At 41.9% G+C, this 12,116-nt stretch overlaps 2 protein-coding genes across 4 annotated transcripts in view; one reads left to right on the top strand and one right to left on the bottom strand.

Annotated features, from left to right (window-relative positions):
- The window catches only part of dnajc6 (DnaJ (Hsp40) homolog, subfamily C, member 6), a 53,479-nt gene extending 41,870 nt beyond the window's left edge, over positions 1-11,609 (top strand). For 2 of the 3 annotated variants that reach the window (XM_084723661.1, XM_084723659.1), the window contains 10 exons: positions 126-205; positions 336-529; positions 2,567-2,944; positions 3,290-3,433; positions 4,288-4,389; positions 4,830-4,955; positions 5,048-5,350; positions 6,307-6,455; positions 6,913-7,089; positions 10,906-11,609. In XM_084723661.1, the coding sequence (XP_084579787.1) occupies positions 126-205; positions 336-529; positions 2,567-2,944; positions 3,290-3,433; positions 4,288-4,389; positions 4,830-4,955; positions 5,048-5,350; positions 6,307-6,455; positions 6,913-7,089; positions 10,906-11,007 (1,755 nt within the window). In that variant the 3' untranslated portion in view covers positions 11,008-11,609. The remainder of the gene's footprint in view (positions 1-125; positions 206-335; positions 530-2,566; positions 2,945-3,289; positions 3,434-4,287; positions 4,390-4,829; positions 4,956-5,047; positions 5,351-6,306; positions 6,456-6,912; positions 7,090-10,905) is intronic. The other variant, XM_084723660.1, reaches the window with a different exon arrangement.
- On the bottom strand, positions 7,604-9,225 carry LOC146324353 (endogenous retrovirus group 3 member 1 Env polyprotein-like). Its single transcript, XM_084722946.1, has 2 exons — positions 9,082-9,225; positions 7,604-8,985 (listed from the first exon to the last, which is right to left on the bottom strand). Exon 2 carries the CDS (start codon positions 8,858-8,860, stop codon positions 7,604-7,606), a length of 1,257 nt encoding a protein of 418 aa, XP_084579072.1. The 5' UTR covers positions 8,861-8,985; positions 9,082-9,225.
- Positions 11,610-12,116: the final 507 nt, after the last annotated feature.

The following is a 12,116-nucleotide window of genomic DNA, read 5'->3' as shown; positions in this document are numbered from 1 at the left end:
AACGTATTTATGTTTTTGGATAGTTATTCAGTAAGACACTGCACTACTTTTCAGTATTGATGTGATTTGGTCAGATCAGCAAAATAAGACATGGTCTAAACTTACATTTGTTCTGCTGTTGTTAGGTGTCCAACACCCAGATCTTCCAGATCCAGTTCCACACTGGCTTCATTGCTCCTGGGACCACCATGTTAAAGTTTAATAAGTACGGACATTTCTTCTGCTTAATCAATTGTATAAGTAAGGTAGAAAAACAGAAATTATGATCCCAGTCTGCTTTCCTTCTCTCTGCCTCAGTTTTCTCTCTCTCACACACACATAATCTTTCCTCTCAGACCAGAGCTGGATGCTTGTGACTCTCCTGAGAAGTATCCCCAGCTTTTCCATGTGATTCTGGATGTGGAGGTGGAGGGGGTGGACAAGCAGAAAGACCTGACGCCGCCGTGGGAGCAGTTCCCCTGCAAAGACCTCAGCCCCAACGTGCTCTTCTCCTGCCACCAGGAGCATCAGGATGCGCTGGCTATTGCTGGTACTGTGGGGGCGGGTACACTGGGGACACATACAAACTACCTAAAGTGGGCTGCATACAAATGTTTAATCCAAAACATGCTGTACATCACGCTCAAGGTGGGAAGTTCTATGTAATACCTTCTGATCCCTTAGTGTTTGCATAATTTTCTCTTTCTTCAACCCTCCTGGAAAAGCTCAGTCTACAAGGTTTCTGTCCACTACCCATCCTATCCACTACCATATTGAGGGGCTACTAAATTTGCATCAATTAAACAAAGATAAATAAGAGAACTTTATTAAAATGACAAAGATGCTACATTAGTAACAGTACTAGTCAGGCTAAAAATATGGACAGAAAAGCGTTTTTATCAAGTTTTAGCTCACAACCACAACAAAAAGAGGAAGAAAGGCTCGCGGGACACTGCAAAGCAACCAAAGCACCTCAGAGTTCAGTAGCATAGACCCATGTACTTAAATGCCCTTGGATTGACCACATGTAATTGTCAAATTATTAATTTAAAAAAATTGGGATTTTCAAGTATTTATAGTATCATTTTTTGTGTAAAATCTTTATTAGCATCTATAGCTGTAGAGTAAACTGTAGTGGAGTAAAAAAAAAGTACAATATAACAATATTATAGTAAATAGCATGAAATGGATATACTCAAGTAAAGGACAAAGTTGTGGAAAGTAACACCACTGATGATGGTACATTTACTGCAACACAACACTGCTGGGTGGAGTAACGCTCTCTGTGCACAGTCACATTCACGTACATTTACACACCGACACAGACACAAACTAATGAACTAACTCTCATTTTTTTGTCCCTACGAACAAGATGAGATGGAGGGATTGGATCTGGAGGGTAAGACAGTAGAGGAGACCACAGACAAACTGTTCAGTACAGTGACAGCAGTCAACCAGGGTGTGGTTCAGTTCAATAAACTAGGATCTGTATTTATTGAATTGACACACCTTGTCCTTGTTATGCTGTGATATATCAGTTTGGTGGATCATTTTTAATCAGTCTCTGGCATAAATACCAGAAATCATCTGGGAACCTGAATAAATCACCAAATCTTTTTAAAGGGACAGTTCACTCCAAAATTAAAAATGCATATCTTTCCTGTAGTGCTGTTCGTCCATCCACACAGTTTGACAGTGTGAGTTACAGAGTTTTGGAGATATCATCCATTGAAATGTCTGCCTTCTCGCTAATATAATGGAATTAGATGCTTGTGGTGCTCAAAGTGCCAAAAAATACTTTTGAAAAACTCTCAGCCATGACCTGAAGCATGCTTCCTTCTGCACAGCGAGACAATCATCAGGTGCAGTTCAGTAGAAATAAAATAGCTGCTGCAGTGCCATTTAGTCTCATTACATTCAAGACAGGGCAAGCATATCTACAGCTGATATCTCCAGAACCTGGCAACTCCCACAAAAACAATCTCAATGGATAAAATCACAGCAAGTAAGAGGAAAAATGTGTGTTTTCATTTTTGGGGTGGACTGTCCCTTTAAGAACTGGGTCTAAAACATCCAAGTGATGATAGCAAAGGAAGCAAAGTGCGGCTATAAGTGCTGTAAGTACAAAAATGTTCTACCAAATTGAAATATTGCTGCTATTACTAGTTGAGGTTTATAGTCACACTGTATATCCCATCCCTTCTTTAAAAGCTTACTGTATATTTTATTGATTGGATTCTTGTGCGTATGTTGTCTTGGTAATGATCTTCTCCAGTTACTGTAGCTAGAGGCAGCTACCAAACTGCAAAGTGTGCAGCATAGTGTATTATAGCACACAGTATCAGGAGAATAGGTGGTGCTTGTAGCAGAGGTGTCCAGTGTAGTCGCCCATTATTCCGCATTTGCTCTCGTCCTTATTTCTCTCAACTTCCCTGTATTTCTGACGGCTTTTCCCATGTTAATTTCCTGCTTTGTTATTACCTTCCCTCTCCACTGTCTCCACTTTGAATGCATCTGTCGTATGTATTAATTCACTACATCTCTTTCTCTTTCTCTCTCCGCCTCTTTCCTTTTCATCCTCCTGCAGAGCCGAGTCGACCCCACGGAGGTCCAGACGGTCGGGGCCACGGCGAGGAGAGCGAGCCCTCGGATGATGAGATGCTCTCTCTTTCCAGCCAGCGAAGCAACGCCAGCGCGGCCCCCCAGAAACCCGACCCACCTGCTGCAGTGCCCGCCGCCCCAGCACCTGCTGAGGAAGTGGACCTTCTCGGCCTCGATGGGGAGGAGATCAGCCGCCCGTGTCCTTCGTCGCAGCCCCCGTCTACTGCAGCCACAACCACGGACCTCCTGGGGGACTTGTTTGGGGGGCCACCCCAGCCAACCAGTGGGGCGTCATCTGCCCAGTCCACACCACATAAAGTAGTCCCAAACACTGCCTCACCATGTCCCTCTCCTGCGCCACCAGGTGAGATACCCTAAAACCCTAACTAACCCTAAATGTGATATTGCACAAAGTGGGTACTTACAAACACTGATGTAGTTAATTAAAGTAGAACTTTGTAATATATTTACTGTAATAAATCTCTGTTTATTGCATCTTGCAGTTGTATTGATATTGCAGTAGGTGCTTCATCATCTGTTGCCTGGCATTAATATTCATCAATTTAAATATGTCGAGTGCAAGTTTTCATGTTGGCAGGTGGAAAACCAGTCAGAAAATATATTATACAAAGAAACCCAGTGATACTACTCAGTCAATAATGCAAAAGTGACAGACGATAACACTGGTGGATATGTTTGTTTCTCTCAGCGTTTGATCCCTTTGGGACGGGTCCCATGCCGAAACCTCAGGACATGATGGGTTCATTCCTTGGACCAGGTAACGTGGGGCAGCCAGACCCCTTCCTGCATGCCGCTCGCTCTCCATCACCCACCCTGCAGCCTACAAGCTTGGGTAAGGCATGCTTCTGCTGCCCTGCTGCACACTCTCATAGCTATTTGGATGCAATGAAACTATTTAAGGAGTATACATCAGGGTAAGGCATGTTATATGGTACATTATCTGCATGTCTGCTGCCATGCCTTAACACATAAACATGATCATCTGTGTGCATCAAAACATTTTTTTAATTTCTTTTCCCAAGATTCATTAACTGCACCATGGTTATAATATCTTTCTCCTTTATTTTAGCTTTGTTCTACTTTCTGCTTACTCACACACTGGCTGTGCTAGATATGTTCTTTTTATGGCTGTATGTTTTGCAGTGAATGGACTTGCATGATTTATGATGAGCATGTGCAGCCTCTCTGATTAGTAGTGCACAGAGATTGCACAGGCTTGATATTTCACCTCCAGCACGAATTATTCTGCATCAGCTAGCAAGATTTTCAGCCTGATATATTCCCAAAACCAATCCTTGAGCTTCAAACATGACAGGGCAGTCCTGCTACTTTAGATGTCAACTTTACACCTTTAAAGAACAGTGTGTGCAATGATGAAGCACAAAACAATAATTATCAGTATGCCTTTTAATCAGTGCATCATGTTAAAATTGACAGTAACATTTAATGTTTATTTCTGAAGCTGTGCAGTATGGTGTGACACATTTTGCGTGCCTTATAAGGAGGGAAATATCAACAGTGACTTTAGTTTGAAAACTAACAAGTAGATCCATGTAGACATCCACCAGCCTCTCAAACGCCTCTCATGAGACCTGCTATTATTTTCTCTGTCTGTGTGGGTTCCTGCTGCGCAGTTCCCATTCACTGTGTGCTCAGTCTGTGACAAACCTTTATCTGCTTGAATAGGCCGGGGTTCCCCCGTCCCACCCACCACCCCAACCGTCAACATTCAGCAGCAAAACGCCATGGGAGGATGGGACTGGAACAGACCTGCTACCACAAGCACAGGTAGAAATCAGTAACAAACACGCACAAACTTACATAAACACAAACACTGATGCTGGGGTGCACCAAAAACGATACATTTTTAAATGATTACTTATTACTTTAAATTATTATGCAATAAACTTTTAATCTATTTTAAATGTAAAAAGGAAAGATTAAATTTACTTAATTTACTATCTCAGTATAGTTTTTACTCTAAACAATTTCAGCCAAAAGAATTCATGCTATTGTCACTATTATCCTCATATCTACAGAAAATGTATTATTATGTTTGCATAATTAATGTGAATTCAATGTTTCATTTTCTAAGCAGATATATCGTGACACCCCTAGTAGGAAACTAAAGCTTGTATTGACATCAGTGAAAGCTTTTGGAACTGAATGCTAAACATAAAAAGAACTAAATGCAAGTGTTTTCTCCTTTTGTTTGTTGATTTGTCCAGGAGCAGGCTTTGGTATGGGCAGTCGGTCAGCCACCACCAGTCCCACAGGCTCTGTCCACAGCACCCCGACACACCAAACCAAGCCAAACACCTTGGACCCGTTCGCTGACATAGGCAACCTTGGAGGTCAGTCACGGAAAATTTTCTCAAGTACATAAACCGTGTCTTTGCTAGTTTCACCACAATGTCGTAATCTCTCTCACGCTTTCCCCCTGCAGGTTCTGGCTTCTCCAGCAAACCCACCACTCCCACTGGAACTACCCCGTCATTCCCTCCCATGGGCTCCCCGTCGCGGCCTCCTCCATCCCCCCAGCACGGCTTCCCCTCGTGGCAGCCAGGTGCAGGAACCGGTGGAGGGTGGCAGCCCCAAGGACCGGGTCCCGCCCAGCAGCCAAAGCCCAGCCCCAGCCACACCGCCATGCCTCACACATCGCCCCAGAACCGACCCAACTACAACGTCAGCTTCTCTGCAATGGGAGGGGGCTCGCCCAGTGCAGGGGGCAAAGCACAGGCTGGCATTGGTGAGCAGGAAATGTGGAATTAGATTTCATGTTGTCTGTTTTGATACCAATGTTCAGGAAGTGAATTTAATGTGAATTTAATTCTTGTGGGTACGACATATGTTTCATAAACAACTATAATTCTTCACAACAGCATTTCGACACTTAACTCTAAAGTAATCCTGCAAACAAAGCAACATCATGCGTCTAATTGGCTGCGATGCAATGTATGTTTATCTTATTCACATTCATAATTTATTAGTCTAAAAAGCCCTAATATTCATTTATTTGACATTTAACTTGATAAAGATAAAAAAAAATGAATATTTACCTACAAACTGTAAACATACTACATTGATGCACACACATGCATATATATAATCATGCACAGTATTTACACACATGCAGACAGTCTGTTTATGTTTTGTTTTTATCCTAAATCAGTTTAAATTAATTGGCACGTCCTAAGCCCCACCCCCTTTTTCTCTGTACAGTTGAGCAAGCATTTCTTGTATTTACACATGCAAAGTCACTGCTAATGTTAGCTAACTTAAGATGTGACTATATGACATTTTTACAGGTTACTCAATAACCTAACTTCAAAATTTGAATTTCTCTTTAACATAGACATTAACACATAGTTAGGAAATGGGGAAGGAGAAAGTCAACAGAGGTTCTGTTAAGTACTCGGGTGTTTTAACCTGAATTTAAAAATCTACATTCAAATTTGCTCCATTCATTTGTGTATTATATCTTTTGCATTAAATAAAGTAACAAATAATAGATATGTTTAAGAGCAGGAGCAGTGACGTAGTTGTGATATTTGATGACTCAATGTGTGATAGATGAACATTTTGATGATCTGTCACTCAGTCAACTGTTAACAGTACATCACATTTAATAGTGAAGGACAATAAGTGGCTGAGAAACTGACAAAAAGTGTGTTTTCTCTCTTGTGTTTGCGTCTTCTCTGCCAGGTACAAAGCCCAAGGCCTCGGATGCCAACTTTGACGACCTGCTGTCTGGTCAGGGCTTTGCAGGGACCAAAGAAAAGAAAGGACCCCGGACTATAGCAGAAATGAGGAAGGAGGAGATGGCCAAAGAGATGGACCCTGAGAAAATAAAGGCAGGGGCTATTTTCTTCTGATAGGATATTGAGTAACATTGTGTACTAATGAAAATAAGGGGTAGTTTGCTGTTGAAGTTCTGTGAGAAACACCACAAAGTCCCATGAGTGTTGCATCACCACATCTGAGTAGAATTACAGTTTGACATCAGCTCATTAGGTTTTAGTCATCTGTTTATTCACGTGTAGCACAAAAGAAGTGATTCACTGATTCCCAAAAGTAGGATAGTGTACTCAAAAACCTTTGGCTGTTAAAGCCTTTTGGTTTATTTCAGAATCAATGAAGCACCCAATGTAGGTCTCCCATGACCAAACTCGAGTTGCTCTAATTACTCCTTTAAAAAACATTTCTTCAGCAGAGCCAAAATCACTAAAGCATTTCTGCTAATTATTGTTCCAAATCTGGTCGTCACTGGCTAATGACTCCCCTTCTCTCCCTCTCCTGTTTGTGACCCAGATTCTGGACTGGATCGAGGGGAAGGAGCGCAATATCCGCGCTCTGCTGTCCACCATGCATACCGTGCTGTGGGAGGGGGAGACGCGCTGGAAACCGGTGGGCATGGCTGACCTGGTTACTCCAGAACAGGTCAAGAAGGTCTACCGCAAAGCAGTCCTGGTCGTCCACCCAGATAAGGTGAGACAGATAGTGACCGGTGGACTGGAAGTGGGGACCTTTAACTGTTTGCATGCAGGAAGAAAAAAGGATTTTCTCTCCCTGCATCATGCAACTTCTCTTTTATTAATTAACCCTTGTGTTTTTTGACATTGATTTGTACTGCTTTCGGTCCCACAGACAGTTTCTATACAATATTTCCTGTCAAATATTCTTTTAGTTCTTCTTTTCTTCCTCTCCTAATTATAAAACAAAACATACCAACACTGACTGGAGATTCACATGAAAAGTGCCAAATTTCTCTTTAACGTGCAAACAGACAAAACAAGCAAATTCAGAAAACATTGTAACCCATTTTACAGCACATGTACTGTCTCCATCACTAGCAGACTGTTTCTCGTTGTTTGAGTAGACTGCACACACGAGACAGTGTGAGGAACACCACGTTCCACTGCTACGTCTCATTGGCTTGTCTTTTGCAGTTTGTCATAAGCTTCAAGAAGAAGAAAATTATTCCCTTTTTCCCGTCATGATTTCAATGTGCACGAAGCAAACGGGGGCAGAAACAGAAGCAGACAGGGATCATGAGGGAAAGTTTGATATGAGTACGCAGTAAGCACACTGCTAAAAGAGACAGTTCACCGAAAAAAATGAACACATGAACAATGTTATAACCCAGTGATCCAAAATTAGTAAATGAGTCGAATAAAAAACTATTATCCTGGTGGACAGAGTTTGCAGTATGATAAAGGTGATTTACGATCTCACCGATCGTAGCATTATAGTCAGGCACAAAGGTGCAACACTCAGAACCGATAACGGCACACGTTCCTCCTCGGGCTGCAAGAAGAAAATCCAAAGCTGCTCTGTTTTGTAAAGCTAAGAGTCTAACAGAGGCCAGTTCGCTTGATATCAGTGTCAGAGCTTTACCAGTTTCATTGGCTATGACTTCGACTGCATGCGACAGATTGGAGATTTGATCCAACGCTGACATAACCCCGTTCTTGAAAGGAGATTGATGATGAGTCCCGAACATGTCTGAAACTCTGCGTCGTGCTCGTTTAAGAGCAGGTTTCTGGGGCAGGGAGTGAGACACTCTCATAGCGGGGACGACGTACGCCAAGCCGCAGCGTCCTTTGTAATCCACAGGTAGATACGGGTATGCAAGGTTTCCGCACACCCAGTACATCCCTGCGGGAGAGGAGATGGAGCAGCTCGCAGTGTGGTGAGCTAGAGCACTTAGCCTCGCCTCTCCTGCTGCTTCCACACAGTTCTCGGGTGCAGAATCCAGAGATTTAAAGACAGTACCGGGGTGTTTCTGGTTCCATCTGAAGGTACGAAGGCAGTCAGCTCCTCCCACAGGTGTCTCGCCTACATTCTCAGGACACCAAGGGAACGGCTGAGGGATGAGCAGTATGGGGACAGGTTTTGGGGTTTTCAGACATCTGTTGCAGTTCGTGTGTCCTCGAGAACAGTTAAGTGGTCTCATCTTGGAGACTCTGGCACAATCAGGGTGAGAATAAGACTGAGACAAGGGGATATGCAGCAGGTGGCAGGTGTCACAGTCAGAGGCAGGTAAGGCCATCAGAGGCAAACCTTCTCCAGCTGTGTAGGGCATCAGGCCACATACATAACAGCTGGAGTTAGGCAGGATGTGCTTGGCTACTTGCCACGCCATAGTCAGAAAGATATTGATGTCAATGACTGGTGCGTCTGGTGTTTTCATGCCTTGTGGAGCTGTCATGGTGGAGTCCACTAACATCAGCGTGAGGAGATGTAGGACCAGAGGCATTATTGCAGTGAAATATCTGGTTTCACAGTAAAGACTCTAGAGCATTTTTTGCAGATGTAGAGGGAGTCAGAAACCTCTAGCTGAACATTAGCGCCATCATCAGGAGTCCAGAAGGTAGTTTATACCTGTGAAAACAAAACAGTGAGCAGAGAATGACTCACAGCAGCACAGCAGGTCCCTCACTGCAAACATAATAAGAGCAGCCTGTAAAATGAATTTACCTGTGGTTGCTGTCTTCAGAGCAGCTATTTTTCTTCTTACTGTCAGGGGATTCGGGTTATGGCTCTGAGATCATGGCAGGTAGACATCACCAGCATGCATGCAAGGAGAAACTACTCTCACCCCCCTGCCGATCCTCTCTTTTATCACACCATCACGGGGGACGAGATCAATATCCACTGATCAATCATTACAAGATGACACGGTTTCAATCATGAGAACAGATCAGACGCACAGGCAGCTGTCAGATATGACTTGATTGATTAACAAAACAAGAGCAGTTTTATTTAGAACAGAAAGTAAATAGATATAAAGGACAGAGACATAAACCAGGTTTTCTGTAAGCGGTACATGTTAAAATGCAACATTTAAACACAAACATACAGATGTTGATTCAGACAGATGTTGAGGAAATATAGAACACACAGACCTAAAGGCATAATATGCAATATTTTCCTGTTAAAAACTATGTATAGACTGTACCAAACCTCAATGCTTTTATGCTGTTGATTGAATTCAGGTTTTTTGAACGGTTGTGCAATGTGTAATGTAATTTTCTTCTTGTTAAAAAAATATCATTGAGAAACTGGTGGCAAAGCTATGTATACTGAATTTTTTTTAATGATCCTAAGACCAAGAAGTGTGTGGTGGTGGTTGCATCTGCAGAGGTCTTCACCTCAGCCTGTGTTTCCTTATTTCCTCATTATTTTGCTGTGCTCAGGACACTTTACCATCCTAAAATATCTGCATTTGAGGTCCTGGGAATAAGACTAAAAAAATCAACTATCTTTCTGGAGCATTTAAGAAAATCTCAGGCAAATCCTACTGACTTTACCTCTGAATCGGTCACCAGTGGCTTCATAATAAAAGACAAAAGCAAGATATAAAATAGAAATACAATATAAAACTCATTAAAACAACAGATAAAAGTAAATAATAGTGACTTAAGGCCTATGTGCACAGAACGAGTGTTACATGGGATCTCTAATTTATAATAAAAGTTTACCTTCCATATATTTTGCCAAACACAGAGGTCCTGTAATAATTAGTCTCATGCATCTCTGTGATTTGAGGTTGTATTCATTCTTCTGTTTTCAGACAACTGAACAAGTATGAAATTCTCATAAAATGCTGAGCAGCAGTCAGCAGCTGTGCTGTGAGATTGACTATATCGATGTTTAGAAACCAGAGTGATAATGACAGTGAAAGTTAAGAGCAACACAAGGTTGTCATATTCAGGTACGGCCACATAGCATCTGTTACTTGATTTAATTTAGCAGCAGATGTGTAGTTAAGTTTAACACATGCAGAAAGTGGACAAAATAACTAAGCTATATTATTAATGAGGCTGCTCAAGAGCAGATGCTACTAAAAGTTGATGTTTGGGAGATAACATCAGTAAATTGAAGTAAAATACAGACTTTGCTTATCCTTTCCAAATGCCCTGCATGAAACACAGATGTGGGACTGTAATTTCTGAATTACCTACCTTTTTTTTCCCAGTGGTTCCTCACATTTGTGAGCATTAATTGCATTCATATCATGCATGTGTGTTATCAGTTTGCTTTTTACTTTTGGCTGCAGCCATACAGTAAATCAACACCAAGTCACATACTGTGTGGCTTAATATTGTAGCTCTTGAATTTTAGAAGCAGCATTAATGTCTGGCCTTCGTCCAATCTGCTCTGTCACAGCAGGTCTTGTATAGCCAGGTGTTTTGCCAGAGGTGACACACCTGCTTTGCTTTACCTATTTGAATATAACAAGAAGTGCAACATGTCTTAAAGTGTGTCTAACTCTTTTTGCAACTCTGTCTTCCCTCGCAGGCGACAGGACAGCCCTATGAACAATATGCCAAGATGATTTTCATGGAACTAAATGACGCCTGGTCAGAATTTGAAAGCCAAGGACAAAAACCCCTCTACTGAATAAATAGTGAGGAGGAAGTGAGCGAGGAGAGGAGAGGACATCCCTGCTGATTCTGTCATCTAATCCTAAAAAAAGTGTGTCACCACCTCTGGTCAACATACTACAGCTGCACCCTTCATCTGCCTTTATACCTGTGCTTCTCTTCTCACCAAACACACGCAGAAAACACAGAACATCCAATTGATCCGCAAAGACGGCAAAACACTACACAGAACTCCAGTGCTCGGACTGATCTAATGACTCCCTGTAGCTCAAACGTACCTACCTACAGTACTGTATGTATGTGGTGCAACACTGTCCTTCATTGTTGAGTGTCCTTAGCGCTGAACCAACCAACCAATCAGAGCTGATGTCACCGGGATGTCTGGGAAAACAGCTGAAATCAGATCAAAAGAGAGCCAGAGACGACGGACATGCAAGATAAGAGGAAAACACATCAGGGAGTAAAACGAACAAGCATTTCACAGACTGCTCTAAAGAAGGGATTCAGAGCGCCAGGTAGTCTGTAAGGCACAAAAAAAAGCATTTAAGAGCAATCAAGTCATTTACAAAACATAAAACATTCTGTGGGGGAAGAAGATTTTGCTTTTACTTTGTGCGAAAATTGGATCCACGATTAATGTCATATCAAACCCATGTTTTTTCATGCAAATAGAAATTAAGAAATCAAAAAAAGAAAAGCGGCATCAATTCACAGTGTGTTTGAAGTGAAACTGAACTGATGGCAAACCTGTTTACTGTCAAAAATAGGCTGTTTGGAGTTACAAATTAACAGTCTGTTTAATTTAGAAAGTGCAAAGAGAATGAAAGCAAATTTCTGTTACCGCTTTTGACAGCAACTCTGATTACAGGTTTCATCTCCATAGCTGAAAATGAAAAACTAAATTAAATTTATAAAGCAATAAAAAGGTCAGAAGGCTGCTACAATTTAAATCCCTGTCATAAACATGCTGCAAGGAATTTTTAACTGGTCATGAAACATTTTAACACTGACTCCTCTGTGACCACCATAAGCAAATGAGCAAGAAGATCGGCTGTTTCTACATATTAATTCTTATTTCCTGCCACTGGGTTGGATTCCTCTTGTCAAAAGTCAAAAGTAAGTGTA

The sequence above is a fragment of the Lutjanus erythropterus genome, chromosome 7 (genome assembly GCF_056507025.1).
Source record: "Lutjanus erythropterus isolate fLutEry1 chromosome 7, fLutEry1.hap2, whole genome shotgun sequence".
Taxonomy (NCBI): domain Eukaryota; kingdom Metazoa; phylum Chordata; class Actinopteri; order Lutjaniformes; family Lutjanidae; genus Lutjanus; species Lutjanus erythropterus.
The sequence above is the reverse complement of the archived record's forward strand: the minus strand, read 5'-3'. Positions and strand labels throughout refer to the sequence as shown.